The sequence below is a fragment of the Trachypithecus francoisi genome, unplaced genomic scaffold (genome assembly GCF_009764315.1).
Source record: "Trachypithecus francoisi isolate TF-2019V2 unplaced genomic scaffold, Tfra_2.0 Lachesis_group2, whole genome shotgun sequence".
Lineage (NCBI taxonomy): Eukaryota > Metazoa > Chordata > Mammalia > Primates > Cercopithecidae > Trachypithecus > Trachypithecus francoisi.
This window is the reverse complement of record NW_022681465.1, coordinates 86,944,557-86,964,804: the sequence shown is the minus strand read 5'-3', so window position 1 is coordinate 86,964,804 and position 20,248 is coordinate 86,944,557. Positions and strand designations below refer to the sequence as shown.

The 20,248-nt window shown below is 37.8% G+C and overlaps 1 protein-coding gene across 5 annotated transcripts in view; it reads left to right on the top strand.

Annotated features, from left to right (window-relative positions):
• The window catches only part of SLC38A9 (solute carrier family 38 member 9), a 97,195-nt gene that overhangs the window by 33,300 nt on the left and 43,647 nt on the right, over positions 1-20,248 (top strand). For all 5 annotated transcript variants that reach the window (XR_004429830.1, XM_033179581.1, XM_033179584.1 and 2 more), the window contains 5 exons: positions 9,616-9,748; positions 12,697-12,818; positions 12,952-13,015; positions 13,251-13,344; positions 17,703-17,873. Coding sequence is in view for 4 of the 5 variants with exons in the window: in XM_033179581.1 (XP_033035472.1) it covers positions 9,616-9,748; positions 12,697-12,818; positions 12,952-13,015; positions 13,251-13,344; positions 17,703-17,873 (584 nt within the window). In the remaining variant the exon portion in view is untranslated. The remainder of the gene's footprint in view (positions 1-9,615; positions 9,749-12,696; positions 12,819-12,951; positions 13,016-13,250; positions 13,345-17,702; positions 17,874-20,248) is intronic.

The window sequence follows — 20,248 nt, the reverse complement described above, 5'->3', positions numbered from 1 at the left end:
GCGTGAGCAACCACACCCAGTCTATATATGTATATATTTAGAACTCATTTTTCATTAGGAAAAACATGAATTGAACACATCCTGTACTAGCATTACCAAGACTCCTGTGGATCATACTCCTGTGAGTGACTGTGTTATAGGTTCTGGTTGTACCAGGAGTGGAATGAGGCCATATGTAATATTAATGACCAGGTGCCTTGGGAAGGTTTCTGTGCAGGTGCTGCTCTGTGCAAGAACATTTATTGTAGTTGTTTTGGCTGAAGTTGAGGTTTGTTTGTTTGGCTTTTGTTTTTAAATGTGAGAGGCAGATTTTGCAAGGGATTAAGCTGAATGAGACCTAGGGACATCTGGTTATAAATATTACTAAAGGAAAAACGTATTCAGGTGCTCCCTGGCATGGATCTGTTAAGGGCATGTAGGTTCCTCCCTCAGTCATCTCCTTTGCCCGTCAAGGAGAAGAGTAGAAGACTGTCTTCCAGATCTGTGTCCTTAAGGGGGCCTTAAGATGGTCTAGGACAAGAGTTGGCAAATTTTTTTCTATAAAGGACACATTAGTAAATGTGTAAATTTACTAATTAGTAAATTAGTAAATTTAGGCTTTGTAGGCATATGGACTCAACTTTGCCATTGTGGAGTGGAAGTAGCCATAGTCGAAACATAAGTGCATAGGCCTGCCTGTGTTCCAGTAAAAATTTTATTTACGAAAACAGGACATTTATGAAAACAGGACATGGGCTTGGATTTGTTTTATCAGGCCATAGTGTACCAACCCCTGATCTGCACAGAAGGACTCTAATGTCAGCAACCATAGGGACTCGTACTTCATACGGCTGTGACACCCATAGGGATACCTCTTGCCTTATTTCTGGGGAAGTTAATAAAAAGGTCAGGCTCATTCACCTTAATTTCAGTCTACCCACACAACTCTAATAAAAATATTCTGATCAATATGGCTCTTTGGACAACAAAACAGCAAAACAGTCTCCAGCCTCTCCTAAACCCTGAAGCAAACCTGCGGTCCTTTGGCAAGGTCATCCAAAGATTTTAACTGCCATAAACCATAGGGCTGGAGATTGAAGCTAAGAATGATAGGGGAAAGTACTGGCTTTCAAACAGCAGTAAAAAGTTGTATGGTAAAAATTGTCCTTAAGACTCACTGAAATGCCAAAAGAAGAAATTTGTTTTACAACACTCTTCCATATTAGGAATTCTTTGTAAATATCATCTTAAATTTAAATATACATAATTTAACAGTGTTTTAATATTAAGATATTTACATTTTTAAATGCTGTGATTAGCAACTTTCTACATAATTTTTATATCATATTTTGATTTCTTTCTAATACAGTCTCAAAGTTATAACTATTATAATGAAGGGTGTGAACACAATTAAGGTTCATAATACATATAGCAAATTGCTTTCTAGAAAGATTGTGCCAAGCCTGTAATCCCAGCACTTTGGGAGGCCGAGACGGGCGGATCACGAGGTCAGGAGATCGAGACCCTCCTGGCTAATACAGTGAAACCCCGTCTCTACTAAAAATACAAAAACTAGCCGGGCGAGGTGGCGGGCGCCTGTAGTCCCAGCTACTCGGGAGGCTGAGGCAGGAGAATGGCGTAAACCGGGAGGCGGAGCTTGCAGTGAGCTGAGATCCGGCCACTGCACTCCAGCCTGGGCGACAGAGCGAGACTCCGCCTCAAAAAAAAAAAAAAAAAAAAAAAAAAGAAAGATTGTGCCAACTTATACTTCTACTAGCAATGTGTGAAAGTTCTTATTTCAGCATATACTTTCTAGTACTACTTTTTTCTTTTTTTCCTAAAATATCTCATATTTAGTTGTAAAACTTTCCTATAGATAAAAATTAGTTGATAGGAGCCAGTTGGCAGGGCAGGTTTCACTTTGAACTCTTGCCTTTATCTGTTCTGTTATTCTGGGATTGATCTGCAGAATGCGACTAGCAATAGATTCTGATCAGGCTACTACAATACTTGCCATCTGGATTGAAAATACAGCCATCATCTTTTGAATGACCAGTTTGTGTAAACCATTTGTTGATAGTGTCTTTCCAGTGGTAAAGCAGAATTTCTCTTTGTCTGTTTACCTTTCTTGAGAGCCATGATGAGGATTTCTAAGGCTTGATGCATAGAATCCTTTCCTTAAGTGCTTTAGTCCATTTGGTGCTGCTGTAAGGAATACTTGAGACTGGGTAATTTATAAAGAACAGAAATTTATTTCTCACAATTCTGGAAGCTGAGAAGTCTGAGATCAAGGCACTGGCATTTGATCTGACACAGGCCTTGTTGCTGTGTCATCCATGGCAGAAGAGCTGAAGAATAAGCTAGCCAAATGCTATGCTAAGCCTCTTTTGTAAGGGCCTTAACGAGGGAGGAACCCTCCCAGCCTAATCACCTCCTAAAGGCCCCACCTCTTAACATCATCACATTGGCAATGCCTGAATTTTGGAGGGAACACATTCAAACCTATAGCATTAAGATATGGGAAAGGAACAAGAAAGAGTCTGTTTTTCTTTGATGATCTGTTTAAAGAGTAGATGTGTTTTGTTTGAATCACATCCATGTACAGTTTTAAAAATAAGATGTCTCTCTCTCTCTCTCTCTCTCTCTCTCTATCTCTATATATATATATACAGTGAAACCTTTGCCTTGAGAAATTTTTAAGTATTTTAAGTATTAGAAAGATACAATCAGTCTTGATAAAATTAACTTTAAATTTGATTTATTGGCAGTATAGACAATTTTTTGTTTTCACTTTAACATTGTCTTTATTATTTAATACTTTGTCACACAGTAATTTAAACTGATTCAAAGTTTATTCCAGGCCAGGCACAGTGGCTCATGCCTGTAATCTCAACATTTTGGGAGGCCAAAGTAGGAGGATTACTTGAGGCCAGGAGTTAAGACCAACCTGGGCAATATAGCAAGACCTCATCTCTACAAAAAAAAAAAAAAAAAAATCAGGCATGGTGGCACATGCCTGTAGTCCCAGCTACTTGCTACTTGGGAGGCTGAGGCAGGAGGATCACTTGAGCCCAGAAGTTCAAGGTAATAGCCAATGACCACACCACCACTGCACTCCACCTGGGTGACAGAGCAAGACCCTGTCTCCAAAAAAAAAAAAAAAAAAACCAAAGTTCATTTCAGTCTCATCCAACAATTACGTGTGATGGTTTTTGTTGAAATTTGCATGATGAATTTTCATCCTCCATAATATTCAATTCTTACATTTAGTGATTGCAGTACTAGTTTGTATATTTAGTATTCCATGCTATTTTTAAGCTGAAAATACTAGTGTTTTCATTGGTTTAATACTGTTAATTTAGAAACAACCAGTAATTGGCTGGGCACAGTGGCTCACGCCTGTAATCCCAGCACTTTGGGAGGCCAAGGCGGGTGGCACACCTGAGGTCAGGAGCTTGAGACCAGCTTGGCCAACATAGTGAAACCTTGTCTCTACTAAAAATACAAAATTAGCTGGGTATGGTGGCACATGCCTGTAGTCCCAGCTACTCGGGAGGCTGAGACAGGAGAATTGCTTAAACCTGGGAGGTGGGGGCTGCAGTGAGCCAAGATTGTGCCACTGCTCTCCATCCTGGGCAAGACAGAGCAAGATTCTGTCTAAAAAAAAAAAAAAAAAACCAGTAACCTCGTTCACCTTTTGTGGTTTTCTGTCTAGTCTGAGTTTTTCTCTCTAGCCTGTCCTCTAAGCTCTTCTTTTCTACTTTTCTGCCTTCCCCTTCATTTCTGACACCCTTCTAGCTCTACTTGACCACTCAGTTGTTCCAGCCACTACCCTCCCTCCCAACACAATACCTCATATTTTCATTTAATACACATATAAACAGAGAAACCTTATTTGTACCTAATACCTTTTCTAGATTCCACTCCTTAAATTCCTTAAAAATTTTTGGTTTATACATCTGTCTCCACCCTCCTACTGACCAGTTATGCTTCTCTGAAATTTAACAACAATGCCATCACTCTTAAGAAGATCTGTACCCCAAATGAGGCACAAAACCAGGTGCAACTGAATTCAGTATTTAGGGATATACAGACAACAAAACTATTATAAATCATAGGGAAATTATTATACAAAGTCAAGATAGTGGCCATCCCTAGGGAGGATTGGGGATGTGTTTGGTGAAGGACACATGGAGAACTGTGTTTTGACCTTATGTTGCTTGGATGGATGTTGGCTTTATTATTCTTTCTTTCTTTCTTTTTTTTTTTTGAGACAGCGTTTTACTCTATCGCCTAGGCCAGAGGTCTAGGCCATGGTTTACTGCAGCCTCAACCATCTGGGCTCAAGCAAGTTTCCTGCCTCAGCCTCAGCCTCCCAAGTAGCTGGGACATACCACCATACCTGGCTCATTTAAAATATTTTAAAAATAGAGGCAGTAGGATCAGTTGAGACCAGCCTGGGCAACATAGGAAGAGCCCAATCTCTACCAAAATATATATATATATTTTTTTTTTTTTTTTTTTTTTTTTTTTTTAATTAGCTGAGCACAGTGGTGCACACCTGTAGTCCCAGCTTCTTGGGAGGCTGAGGCAAGAGGATCACTTGAGCCTCCTGTTGCTGCTGCGAGCTATCAGCACACCCCTGTACTCCAGCCTGGGTGACACAATGAGACCCTATCTCAAAACAAACAAGCAAAGACCTACAATTCAGTAGCTTCTGGACAGAGTGGAGGAGCTGTCTAGCTGGTCTGAAACATCCGTTGGAAGAGTACTAAACACTTTAGGAAGGTCCTAAAGTCTTTCTGGAATGATTACTTGAGAGGTGTCATTTTGAAAGGCACACTGGGTAGAAGTTTACAAAGGGTAAAGAAGCATTGCATACAGTCATACTGAATACTTTATGTTAGAATCCTAACTGTTTAATGTTTATGTTTTTATTTTTTAATGTTTATGTTTTTATATATTAATGTTTTATTTGATACTTTATAATGTTTGTAAATTTCCACATTTGAAATATGTTGAGTATTTAATTTCACTGATTTCTAAACATTGTTATATACTTCTGCACACTTTTCAATTAAAATATTAGTATTAATACTTGCATGTATTAATACATGGAGTAAATACCAAGATACTGGTAGTGCAATTTGCTTTAGAATTATAATTATTACTTTGATTTTTCTGTCATGTTTAATGACAGGTTCAAAGACCATTTAAATTCTTCATTTGGAAGTATTTAAATCTTATAAAATTTTGAATCCATGTGTATGAAATTGCAGATAGGAGTTTTTATTGGTGACAGACATGTTCAGCAATAAAACCATCTAACAATGGGAACATTTCTAAACATTTATTATTATACAAAGAATGTTCTTTGTATAACATGTTTTTTTTAAAAGCAACTACTTTCTCCGATAATTAAAATACTATCTTTATCTTGAAGGGAGATAAATTAAGTATGGGGGAGGGGGTTGTTTTTAATATCTGCTGTATACCTATGTAGCATACTATTGACAACTATGTGTCATCATAGAAAAAGTCATCAAATTCGGAGTAGTTGTTTCTTGTAGAAGAAAAATAGGTAGCTTGTTTAAGTTTGCCACAACATAACCGATAAATTTCTGTATGATACAAAAGATTTTTGAGTCTCTCTCAACCTCTCTACTAAATTTTGAAAGGATGTGTCCACTTAAAATCTATTTTTAAAAATTTATTTTTGATATATGTACACATGTACAAAGAAGTACCTTGTGTATGTACAATTTAAGAAGTATTTATAGGCCAGGTACAGTGACTCATGCCTGTAATCCCAACACTTTGGGAGGCCAAGACAGGAGGATTGCTTGTGCCAGAAGTTTGAGACCAGCCTGGGCAATATGGCAAGACCTTGCCTCTATTTTTAAAATATTTTAAATGAGCCAGGTATGGTGGTATGTCCCAGCTACTTGGGAGGCTGAGGCTGAGGCAGGAAACTTGCTTGAGCCCAGATGGTTGAGGCTGCAGTAAACCATGGCCTAGACCTCTGGCCTAGGCGATAGAGTAAAACGCTGTCTCAAAAAAAAAAAAAAGAAAGAAAGAAAGAATAATAAAGCCAACATCCATCCAAGCAACATAAGGTCAAAACACAGTTCTCCATGTGTCCTTCACCAAACACATCCCCAATCCTCCCTAGGGATGGCCACTATCTTGACTTTGTATAATAATTTCCCTATGATTTATAATAGTTTTGTTGTCTGTATATCCCTAAATACTGAATTCAGTTGCACCTGGTTTTGTGCCTCATTTGGGGTACAGATCTTCTTAAGAGTGATGGCATTGTTGTTAAATTTCAGAGAAGCATAACTGGTCAGTAGGAGGGTGGAGACAGATGTATAAACCAAAAATTTTTAAGGAATTTAAGGAGTGGAATCTAGAAAAGGTATTAGGTACAAATAAGGTTTCTCTGTTTATATGTGTATTAAATGAAAATATGAGGTTTGACTCACATTTTAAAATATTTTGTAAATTTTGCTTAATATTGAAAGCATTTTTTCTGTGGTATGACCATAAATATGTATAAGGTAAGATAAATATGACTTCTTTATTTTCAGTGCGCCACAGCTGAACTACATTTCAAATGAGAAGTAACATTGATAGGGAGCAGTCATGTGAAACTATGATCAAAAAAAGAAAGCCCCAGTTTCAAAAGTCTTATTCTGAATATTCTCTGTATAGTATTGTTTAACTTTAAAAGTGTTTTCAGATCCAACTAAAGTTCAATTTAAAAATATAGTTTATATTTTTTCTTCTCAAATGAACCTTTAAGCATATGTTTCTAATAATTCAGTTAAATATGCTGAGTTGTATATTTTTTGAAGAGACTGTTTTGAAAAGATTCCAGAATATTTGTTTGAACAGGCACTCAGCATCTCGATGAAAACTGTTGGAAAAGAAAAACTTTCAGAGTCATTCTGCCCTCAGAGTAATCAAGCCAACTAAACTGGTGCAGTTAACACTTCTGTGAGAAACCAGGAGCCAAGATATTTAGCACTTCCTGACTGCTTTTCAGCAAGCAGGCCTCAAACCAACTTAGTGGTTGGAACTAATACTATTGAGTTTTTAAAGTAAAAGGCTAGCAGTAGAACACCTACATCTCTTTCTATCAGTATGATACTTATCAGTCTCTTTTGGTAATCCATGACTAGCTTCAGTCTTTGCATTATGTTGGTATTAAAGCTATCATTCTTTCTTGAATTTTGTAGGGCATCATTCTTGCAAAGCAAAAAGAATGCACTGTAGAGTGTGACCCCAGGTATAATTAAGCCATCTGCCAGATATAAATATTTTTATTTGCTTTTTAGTACCACTGAGTGTGGTAGTAGAGATACAAATTATATTGGACATCATAATGCTTTGGGAGAATTGGTAGTTACAGCAGACTACCAAATTTACAAGTAGGGATTGCTTTTTCAGCTTCTGACCCATTCATTTTTATTATATCCCTTTGAAATATATTGACACCACTTAATTCACTTAACAATAATGTGCTTAGTGTCTTAGTTCATTTTATACTGCTGTAACAGAATACCTGAGACTGGGTAATTTTAAAAGAACAGAGATTTATTTCTTATAGTTCTGGAGACTGGGAAGTCCAAGGTCAAAGGGCCCACATGTAGGGAGGGACTTCGTGCTTATCACCACATTGTGGAAGGGCCAAAGAGTACGTGAGAGAGGGTAGGGGGAAGGAAGGGAACTGAACTCATTCTTTTACCAGGAACCCACTCCTATGATACTAACCTGCTCCCAAGATAATGTCATTAATCTGTTTGTGAACTCAGAGCCCGCATGACCTAATCACCGCTTAAAGGTTCCACTGTTGGAACTGTTGCATTAGGGATTTTCTTCCAACACACAAACTTTGGGGGACATATTCAAACCACAGCACTAGTATATATGATATGTCATATTGATCCCTATATTCACATATTTGCTCTATAAGTGCTCTACTTACATATTCATTGAATTGACCTATATAGTACCCAGCATATTTAGGTGTTGTGGTAGAGAACAAATAATAAAAGATTCAAAGATTCTGTATGCTAACTAGAGAGATAAAACTAAGTTTAACACCTCTGCTACCATTTCTCAAATATCACAGAATTAATAAGAAAAATAGCAGAAAGTAAATGTTCAGTCACTTGGTTTTTCAAATAGTTCCCACAAGATTAGATTAATGGCTGGGTGTGGTGGCTCATGCCTATAATCCCAACACTTTGGGAGGCAAAGGCAGGCAGATCACCTGAGGTCAGGAGTTGGAGACCAGCCTGGCCAACATGGTGAAATCCCGTCTCTATCCAAAATACAAAAATTAGTCAGGCATAGTGGTGCACACCTTAGTACATGTATTTGTACAACATTATCAAAACAAACAAAGACCTACAATTCAGTAGCTTCTGGACAGAACGGAGGAGCTGCCTAGCTGGTCTGAAACCTGAGTACTACCAGAGTAAGTCCCAGCTACTCTGGAGGCTGAGGCCAGAAAATTGCTTGAACCCAGGAGGTGGAGGTTGCAGTGAGCTGAGATCGTGCCACTGCACTCCAGCCTGGGCGACAGAGTGAGACTCTGTCTCAAAAAAAAAGATTAGGTTAACAGTATCTCCAGAAATGATTACCATATATTACTACATTTTAGGTTTCTTTCAGAACTGTAAGTATAAAGGAGTTATGTGGAACCAATGATAAATCTGGATTTTTTTTCTTCTTTATTTGGATCTGTGCCTGAAATGGCAAATTATGTACCATTTGGGGTACAGTGTCACTTGTGACTTCAAGGAGTCTAAGAATCTTTTATGAAAAGATACAGTCTTTTCATAAAACTCTGCCTGGTCTTTTCATTTTGGATAGTATATTACTGGAAACTTCAGAAGAAAATGAGGGAGTTTCAGAAAGAAACCGAAGAGGTTGGTGACTGAAAAGGATGATTGAACACCAAAATCTGCAGTTGATTAGGATGCAGTCGTGGAAAGGAAGCATATATATAAATAAGAGGGTATGTTACTAAAATCCACAAGAAGTAGAATGAGGCAAAATATTTCCATTGTCCTGATGTTCTATTTTATACTGATTTGGATAAGTCTCATAAGGGGATCTGGTAGTTGAGGTCACTAATCCTTAATACATGAACCAAGGAATAAGAATTCTGTTTATCATAGGAAATAGCTTTGGCCCATAAGGAAGGAGTAGAGACTCTTCAGGAGAGGGACATTTTAGTCCATAATTTCTCTGATTTAGTGCCAAAAGCTTTTTTGAGAGACTATTCAAAGCTGTCTTAAGTTTCATTGTTGGAAACTGATAGCTGCTATATTTCTTTTTAATAACTGTTTTAAGTTATTTCTGTTTTGCCTTCTCTGATGCTAAATTCCTGAAGATTAAAAAAGTGTGCTTAAAGTAAAAGTGTTATGAAGACAAAAGCTTTATTCTGTGGATAGGATAATACTTCTTTTGTAACATTTTCTTTTTGCACCAAAAGTGAGAAGTCAATGCCTTGCCTTTGTGCATCCCATTACTAATGTAGGACAAGAAGTTATTTTCTTCAAAGGCTGACTTCCAGAATTTTTGGCTGAATACTTTTTGTCAAGTGTATATTTCCTTCTGTAGGCCTTTCTATATAGAGCCCACAAACATCGTGAATGTGAATCATGTCATTCAGAGGGTTAGTGACCATGCCTCCGCCATGAACAAGAGAATTCATTACTACAGCCGGCTCACCACTCCTGCCGACAAGGCACTGGTAAGAGACAAAACATTACTAATAGTCTAAAATTCAGTTGAAATGAACAGTGAACAATATAAGCCAGGGCACCTCCCAGTGATTGAACTTTTTTCTGACTGTATTTCAAGGACAGCATCATGCAAAGTCAAAGACAGTAATTAATACACTTCCTACATCTCAGGCCAGTTCATTCTTATCTAAATTTGAAACAATCTTTCTGTGTTGACAACAACCTGGAGATTTTTTTGGAAAATTCCCCTGATCCCCATTCCCCAAATCTCTGAGGAGGATAAATTACTTTTGAAATGGCAGGTTAGGCCATTGACTAATAGCAAATAATAACAAGTTCTGCTTAGTGTGGTCAATTTTTAACTTTGAAGCTACAAGGGAAATAGTTTTTTAGAAATTTTCTACAAGAATGGGAAACTGGCTGAGCACAGTAACTCATGCCTGTAATCTCAGCATTTTGGGAGGCCAAGGCAAGAGGATCACTTGAGCTCAGGAGTTCAAGACCAGCCTGGAGAAGATGGTGAAACCCTGTCTCTACAAAAAAAATTTTTTTCAATTAGCCAAGTGTGATGGCTCGCACCTATAGTTCCAGCTACTTGGGAGGCTAAGACAGGAGGATCCCTTGAGCCCAGGATGGATCACTTGAGGATGCAGTGAGCTGTGATTGTGCCACTGCATTCTCCTGAGCAAGAGAGTGTGACCCATCTCTTTTTTCTTTTTTTTTTTTTAGATGGTGTGTCGCTCTGTCACGCAGGCTGGAGTGCAGTGGTGCGATCTCGGCTCACCACAACCTCTGCCTCCTGGGTTCAAGCCATTCTCCTGCCTCAGCCTCCCGAGTAGCTGGGATTACAGATGTGTGCCACCACGCCTGGCTAATTTTTGTATTTTGAGTAGAGACGGGTTTCACCATGTTGGCCAGGCTGGTCTTGAACTCCTGACCTCGTGACCCACCCACCTCGGCCTCCCAAAGTGCTGGGATTACAGGCGTGAGCCACTGTGCCCAGCCATGTGACTCCATCTCTTAAAAAAAAAAAAGGGGGAAACTGAAATATGTACATACATAAATATAGTAGTTTCTTATTTAGCATTATTCTTTTATTGATCAAAACCAGGAGTCAAAGAGCCAGATACTAAATGTCTTAGACTTTGAGGTCACATACTGTCACATGATATTCTTCATTTTATGATCATCAAAATTATAAATTAAAAATTTATAAAATTGGCCGGGCACGGTGGCTCAATCCTGTAATCCTAGCACTTTGGGAGGCCGAGACGGGCGGATCACGAGGTCAGGAGATCGAGACCATCCTGGCTAACACGGTGAAACCCCGTCTCTACTAAAAATACAAAAAAAAAAACTAGCCAGCCGAGGTGGCAGGCGCCTGTAGTCCCAGCTACTCGGGAGGCTGAGGCAGGAGAATGGCGTAAACCCGGGAGGCGGAGCTTGCAGTTAGCTGAGATCCTGCCACTGCACTCCAGCTCGGGCGACAGAGCAAGACTCGGTCTCAAAAAAAAAAAAAAAATTTATAAAATTATAAAAACCATTCTCAGGAAAGAGGCTATATAATAATCAGGCTGAAGCCAGATTTGGCCTATGGGCCAGAGTTTGTTGACCCTTGATCTTCTAAAAATCTGTATTACTATTTTAGGATAAAAAATATGTAAATAATTTGGTAGCTTATAAAAACTACCACATATGAGATATTCAGAAACTTGCAAGTTTAACTGAAAATGAGAACATTCTGGGAGAAAATAGGATTTTAAAATTAGTATTATTAATAAAAAGAAGAGAACCAACATTCATTAATATTTAATAAGGACCAGTGATTAGGCATCACTGGAATATAGCTATCTCTTAAGCCTAAACAATAGCTATGTGAAATAAATATTAAGATTTCCTCTTGCGTGGCCAAAATAGGGATTTCCAAAATGTTCTGGGTAGGGTAATTTTTTTCCCAATTTTTTTTGGCTTTTTCCCCTTAGGCCTTGACATCAGTAGTTGTGGTAAAGTCTTAGTTGCATAATGGAATTACTTAAGCCCTTGGAGAAGTAGAGGTAATCCAGTATCTCTGGGTCTAGTGGAGACCTTCTAGAGGCTCTGCTCTTGGAAACAAACCCCGGAGATCTCAGCTAAGCACGTTTATACTTGAATGTATATTGTTTGCCTGGAAATAGAGTCAGCATGTGCACCAAAGTTGAATGCTGTTTGTTAACTGATACTGAGGTGAGTCTAGTAAGTCAGAGTATGTAAACAGTGATGTAAAATTAACAATGATATAGCCATTCTTAATGAATGTGTGTATACATCCACACTCGTTTTCTGAAAATCCCAAATTATTTTGGATTTTTAAACTCATGCTTTTTTAGTTAGATTTTCTGTATTTGAAAAAGAATTTTTTAATTCACTAATCAGGGATGCATAGTACTTGCATCCACACTCGTTTTCTGAAAATCCCAAAATTATTTTGGATTTTTAAACTCTTGCTTTTTTAGTTAGATTTTCTATATTTGAAAAAGAATTTTTTAATTCACTAATCAGGGATGCATAGTACTTGTTTATGATAGTTAAAATGTGTCTAGAGGGCCAGGCATGGTGGCTCATGCCTATAATCCCAGCACTTTGGGAGGCTGAGGCGGGTGGGTCACGAGGTCAGGAGATCGAGACCATCCTGGCTAACACTGTGAAACCCCATCTCTACAAAAAAATACAAAAAATTAGCCGGGCGTGGTGGCAGGTGCCTGTAGTCCCAGCTACTCAGGAGGCCAAGGCAGGAGAATGGCGTGAACCTGGGAGGCGGCACTTGCAGTGAGCCAAGATCACATCACTGCACTCCAGCCTGGGTGACAGAGCAAGACTCCATTCAAAAAAACAAAAAAAAAAGGTATCTAGAGTGGTAGAAAATATCCCATTTTGCATTTCCTGGTTCTGACATTTCTCTATGTTTCCTTTTTACCAGATTGCCCCAGACCATGTAGTTCCAGGTCCAGAAGAGTGCTATGTGTATAGCCCATTGGGCTCTGCTTATAAACTTCAAAGTTACACTGAAGGATACGGTAAAAACACCAGTTTAGTAACCATGTGAGTGAAATGGCTTTTTGGAGCATGACTTAAACTGTATATGAATGAAAATTACTGGTTATTTTTTGTCTCAATTAAAATGTTTGAAGAGTCAAACTCCATTTTTTTTACTGCTATTACTCTGTGTTTTCAGTTTTATGATTTGGAATACCATGATGGGAACATCTATACTAAGCATTCCTTGGGGCATAAAACAGGTAATACTAATTTTTCAGCACACTTTTTGCCTAAATGATTTTCTCTTTATATTGCAAGTTTTATAACAGAGGTTTTAATGAATCTACATAAAATTCATGAAAGAAAATAGATGGTTATATTTAGTTTTTCATGAGTTGTCAAGTTTTTACCATGATTGTTTAGGGTAAAATAATTGCATATGAATTTATGCTTACATGATGATATATGCTGTTTTATACTTTTATTTTTAAACAGGCTGGATTTACTACTGGAATGTGTGTCATCATACTGATGGGCCTTTTAACACTTTATTGCTGCTACCGAGTAGTGAAATCACGGACTATGATGTGTAAGAATTTGTCACAATGATAATAGATTATGGTTATTAATAAGCATTTCCCTTTGAGGCAGGCCACTAGTGTGTATATGCCACATGTGTGTCAACTGTCTACTTTGTACCTAAAGATTTACTTCTGTAATTCATCGCTTTCAGCTAAATTGAATTTGTTAATAATATATTAGTGGCTGCCTTTGAAATTCAGAGAAGCTGGGAGTTACTTGCAGAGAGCATTCACTGTGGTGCTAGATTCTTCATAAGAATCATTTAAAAACTCATATTTATAAAATAATGTCTTTGCCAGAACTAAATTGAGAATTCTGTGCTTCCTGTCAGTTAATGGTGACTTGTTTTTACCTATTCATACCAAAAGATCTAATGTTAGAATCTCCTAAATATGAAAATGTAAGCAACTCTCTAGTAATGAATATTTGAAGTTGTGTGAACACCTTACCTCTACTCTTATCTACATATTCTGGATCAGGGAAATATATTTTTTAGGTTGTTTTAAAGTAGTCTAGGACCTAAACAAACACGCATTATTTCATTAAATCTTAGCAAGTATGAATCAACAGATCAGACTTTGCCTCCAGTTTTTTTCTGTGCCTACTAAGCAGCTTTCTTCTTTATGTTAACCAGATCTAGTGTTAGTCACTGGGCGAGTATTTGTTTAAAAGTCTTGAGAAGCCAGACCTGGTAGTGTGTGCCTGTAGTCCCAGCAACTCAGCAGGCATAGGTGGGAAGGTCACTTTAGTCCAGGAGTTTGAGACCAGCCTTGAAAAAAAAAAAAAAAAAGAATAAAAAAATCTTGAGAGAAGATTCATTCTGGTTTCTAAATGGTAAAAGGAGATAATTTTAGCCTCTGATTTCTAAGGCAAATTGTGGCTAAACTTGGAAGACTTCTTTAAACATATACAGTAAGTTCATATCTAATTCAGCATCTAATTTAAAATTGGAACAGAGCCCCCACAGAGTTCTCTCTATAACTCATTTCTTTTCTTTTCCTTCTTTTTTTTTCTTTTTGAGACAGGGTCTCACTCTGTCACCCAGGCTAGAATGCAGCAGCGCTGTCACAGCTCACTGCTACCCGGACCTCCCGGGCACAGGTGATTCTCCCACCTCAGCCTCCCGGGTAGCTGGGACTACAGGTGCATGCCATCATGCCCGGTTAATTTTTTGTGTTTTTCATAGAGACAGGGTTTCACCATCTTGCTCAGGTTGGTCTCGAACTACTGGGTTCAAGTGATCTGCTCACCTCAGCCTCCCAAAATGCTGGGATTATTGGCTGTATAACTGTTAACTCCCATGTTATTAAATTATTCCACACCATTTAAAAAGAAGAGAGGCTGAGGCCCAAGAATTGCTTGAACCCAGGAAGTGGAGGTTGCAGTGAGCCAAGATTGTGACACTGTACTTTAGCCTGGGTGATGGAGTGAGACTCTGTCTCAAAATAAAATAAAATAAAATAAAAATCTTCCACCAATTCAGTTTTACAAAGTCCACACACCCATAACACAAAGCCTGACATGACCAAAAGTAAAGAAAATAATATGTAGATGTAAAATTTATTTGTAAAACATTATCGTATAGAATCCAACAGCATATCAAAAGAATATCCTGTGTCTAAGATAAGGTTTGTTCCAGTAATGCAAGAGTAATGCAAGGATGTTTCATTATTAAGAAATCCAACGTAATTCACTACATTAACAAATTAAAGGAAAATTGATAATTGCATCAATAGATATCAAAAAGGTACTTAATAGAATTCAGCACCTGTTTCTGATTAAAACTCTAAGTGAAAAGCACTACTTAAAAATAACAAAGTCTATTTATTCCCAGACAAGTACCAGCACCATTCTAAAATTATAAAATGCTAAAGCAGTTTTCATTAAAGTCAAGAAAACATAGAAATGTTCAAAATTAATCAGTTTTTTTGGAGATATTGTCAAATGCAGCAAAAAAAAAAAAAAAAAAACCCTAAATATAAAAACTAGAAAAGACTTAGAATTATATTATCAGTCAAAAGATAATTTTATTAGAAATGCTAAGAGTCACTCAGCTCACTGCAACCTCCTCCTCCCAGGTTCAAGCAATTTTCATGCCTCAGCCTCCCGAGTAGCTGGGACTACTGGCGCCCACCACCATGCCTGGCTAATTTTTGTATTTTTTTTCTTTTTCTTTTTCTTTTTCTTTTTTTTTGAGACGCAGTCTCACTCTGTCACCCAGGCTGGAGTGCAGTGGCAGGATCTGCAAGCTATGGCTCACTGCAAGCTATGCCTCCCGGGTTCACGCCATTCTCCTGCCTAAGCCTCCCAAGTAGCTGGGACTACAGGTGCCTGCCACCGGGCCTGACTAATTTTTTGTATTTTTAGTAGAGATGGGGTTTCACCATGGTCTCGATCTCCTGACCTCATGATCCACCCGCCTTGGCCTCCCAAAGTGCTAGAATTACAGGCATGAGCCGCCACGCCCAGCAATTTTTGTATTTTTTGTAGAGATGGTGTTTCGCCATGTTGGCCAGGCTGGTCTCGAACTTCTGACCTCAAGTTGATCCACCTGCCTCGGCCTCCCAAAGTGCTGGGATTACAGGCATGAGCCACCGCACCCAGCCAAAACAGTTATTCTTTATAGTGATATTGTCCTCACATTCTTTATCTAGATGTGAATTATCATATTCTAATGTCCCCAAGTTTTCAGGCTTATCACTGCTTTCTGCCATGTACTAGCTGCCATATTTTGCTTCAAAGATGGCAGAACTTCAGTTTTTCTATATTCATCAAACATAACAATTATTTCAAAGTAGTTCAAAGCGTGGGATCATAGAGGAAAAAAGACTGTACAATTATCCTTTGACGACAATTAAAATACTCTTTCATAGGTTATACTTATCTATATTCTTTCTTGAACATTGAAATGTAAAACACAAAGTTTATATTGTTAATATAATAACCCTATCATGGAAAAGCAAATGGTTTTAGTTTTTTGTTTTCTTATGTAAATTTATATCCTAAATGATAGGAATCTCTAAATACATGCTTTTTAAAGTTAATCATATTGTATTTTAGTTGTCTTCTACTTTATTACCTATTTTTTAGTACATGTTATGTTTCTACAATCACCATTTGTGTCTCTTAATGATTGTATACAGTTGCGCATGGCAGCTCTATTGTATTTGCTTAATCATTGCCCTATGTCATATGTTAAAGTCATTGCTTGTTTTTGCTATTCTCAAGAATACTCTTCTAAAAATATTTTATATATACTTTCTGTATTCTTTTAAATTACTTTCTTTTTGGTGCAGTGGTGGGATCATGGTTCATTGCAGCCTCAACCTCCTGGTCTTAAGGGATCCTCCCACCTCAGCCTCCTGAGTAGCTTGGGACTACAGGTGCACGCCACTACACCTAGCTAATTTTTGTATTTTTGTAAATATGGGATTTTGCCATGTTGCTCAGGCTGGTCTCCAACTCCTAGGCTCAAGCAATCTGTCCACCTCAGCCTCCCAAAGTGCTGGGGTTACAGACCTGAGCCACCAGGCCTAGCCCTCTTTGTCTTTTTCATTGTAATTTGTTTCTTCAGTTGCTAGAAGAGGATAACCTTTCATGTTCTATTTCTACATTATGTTTTTTAACTTTTTTGTTATTTAATTTCTTTCTTTTCTTTCATTTTTTTTTTCTTTTTTTTGAAATGGAGTCTCGCTCTGTCATCTAGGCTAGAGTGCAGTGGCATGATCTCAGCTCACTGCAACCTCTGCTTACCAGGTTCAAACGATTCTCACACCTCAGCCTCCAGAGTAGCTGGGACTACAGGCGTGCCACTATGCCCAGCTAATTTTTTTGTATTTTTTGGTAGATATGGGGTTTCACCATGTTGACCAGGCTGATCTCAAACTCCTGACCTCAAGTGATCTACCCACCTCGGCCTCCGAACGTTCTGGAATTATAGACATGAGCCATCATGCCCAGTCTGTTTGACTCAGTTTTCTGAAATTTATATTGGCATGTGGTAGAAAGTATGACTCAAGAAACTTTCCCCAATGTTGTTGTTCAAATATGCCAAATATTACATAATATTTTCTGGCTCTTACTGATGCATTTGTCTAACCTTAGTTTATCACTTGCTTTTATTAATTATAAAATGTTATGATACTGTAATCTGTTTCTCAGGTTTCCTGTACTATTTTATTTACATTTCTTTTTTAATTTTTCTATAATGTTTTAATTTTATTATCTCATAATATATTCTAATGTCTAGTGATAGAATACTCATAATATTTCGACAAATATTTTGAGTTTATTTGGGGAACACAGATTATGAATATGGAATATATGTTCAACATTTAGTTTTATTCTTTCTCTTACTTTATCTAGCTTCGTTGGATACCACTACCTGGGAATATCCAGATGTCTGCAGACATTATTTCGGCTCCTTTGGGCAGTGGTCGAGTCTCCTTTTCTCCTTGGTGTCTCTCATCGGAGCAATGATAGTTTATTGGGTGCTTATGTCAAATTTTCTTTTTAATACTGGAAAGTTTATTTTTAGTAAGTATCCATATCATATGCTTTTAACACAGTACTTTCAAGTACAATTACTACTGTAATGTTAGTTCTAGCCTTAAATTCTAGGACTTGGGATAAATAAAATAAGAAGTAAATATATAATTTTGGAAAATATATTTTATTCAGTTTGCTTTCTGTGGTTGTGATCTCAAATATAGTGTATGCTTATTTCCAAACATTAATCTTTGAATGAATAATATTGCTCCAAAATCTTTAGTTAATATAAAATATGTCTGTAATCCAGCAGATCTTTTAAGTTTGTTTCACTAAAGAATTTGATATGTAGACACTAGGGGAAACAAATTTCAGCCACTTATTTTCAACATATTAGGATATAAGATTAGGAAGTCAAAGAATAATGGAATTTATGTGATAAATATGTTATTAATATTTACGTATCACAGAATTATAATTTACCCAAATCAGCTACTTAAATTCTGAAGAGTCTTAGAAATCAGTCCAAATACTTTTTATAATTTTTTTTAGGTTGGATAGAGGAAGTTCATTTTTTTACTTAATGAAATTTTTTTTTTCTTTTTTTGAGAGAGGGCCTTGCTATGTTGCCCTGGCTGGTCTCAAACTCCTGGGCTCAAGTGATCCCCCGACCTCAGCCTCCTGGTTACAGGCTCATGCCACTGTACTGAACTGGAAGTTTATTGTGTAAGATACCAAACCTTTTTCCGTATAAAGGTTTTACTAAAGTTTTCACTAAACCTAAAGTTTAATGTATGTTTAGCAGCTTTAAATAAAACATATATTTAAAATCTGGATTTATGTGAAAACCAAATTTCAAAATAAGTCCTAACATAATCACAGCAGCTAATTTCCCTAAGAGCCTTTGAATGAGGGAGATAAATTCTATTTTATTTTAAACTTTAAAGAATAAAATTAACTTTATAATTTTTATTGCCAAGCATTTTTATTGTTTTTTTGGTTTTTTTGAGACGGAGTCTTGCTCTGTCACCCAAGCTGGAGTGCTGTGACACATTCTCGGATCACTGCAACCTCCACCTCCCAGGTTCAAGTGATTCTCCTGCTTTGGCCTTCTGAGTAGCTGGGATTATAAGCGCCCATGATAACACTCAGCTAATTTTTGTATTTTTAGAGATGGGGTTTCACCATGTTGGCCAGGCTGGTCTCAAACTCCTGACCTCAAGTAATCCTCACACCTCGGCCTCCCAAAGTGCTGGGATTACAGGCATAAGCCACCACATCTGACCTCAAGCATCTTTATTGTTTTTAAAGAACTATGGAATATTTCAAACTACAAAAAAATGCAAAAGCTAATATAAATACCAGTATACTGACTAATGAGTTTTCGTGTCTCATTTGTCTTATTTTTATTAGATCTCTCTTTTTTTTTTTTTTTTTGGTAGAGACAGAGTGTCAGTATGTTGCCCAGGCTAGTTTCTACCTCCTGGCCTCAAGCGATTCTCCCATCTCAGCTTGCTAAGTGGCTTGAATTATAGGCACAAGCCGGGCGTGGTGGCTCACACCTGTAATCACAGCACTTTGGGAGGACGAGGCGGGTGGATCACCTGAACTCAGAAATTCGAGACCAGCCCGGCTAACATGGTGAAACCCCATCTCTATTAAAAATACAAAAATTAGCTTGGTGTGGTAGCGCATGCCTGTGATCCCAGCTACTTGGGAGCCTGAGTCACAAGAATCTCTTGAACCTGGGAGGCAGAGGTTGCAGTGACTGAGATTGCGCCACTACACTCCAGCCTGGGCAACAGAGCAAGACTCCATCTCAAAAAAAAAAAAAAAATTATAGACACAAGCCACTGTGCTTAGTTAGTTCTGTATTCCTATAAAAAGAAAATATTATGGGTAGTGTGGAAGCCCCACATGCACTCCTTCTCCATCTCATTTTCCTTCTCTTAATTTGGTGTTTATCAATCCCATGCACTTTTTGGACTTTTACTGCATGAATATAAGAGCAACATATACTATTTGGGGGTTTTTTGTTTTGTTTTTTTTGAGATGGAGTCTCACTCTGTCGCCAGGCTGGAGTGCAGTGGTGAGATCTCAGCTCACTGCAATCTCCACCTCCCAGGTTCAAGCGGTTCTCCTGCCTCAGCCTCCCGAGTAGCGGAGATCACAGGTGTGCACCACCACACCCAGCTAATTTTTGTATTTTTAGTAGAGACAAGGTTTCACCATGTTGGCCAGGATGGTCTCAATCTCCTGACCTCATGATCCGCCCACCTCAGCCTCCCAAAGTGCTGGGATTACAGGTGTGAGCCGCGGCGCCTGGTGGCTTGTTTTTAATCTATGCAAACGCTTTTGCAACTTGCTTTCTGTCTTTCATCATCTCTATTAATACACAAAGTTCATTCTAATTGTTTATCGCA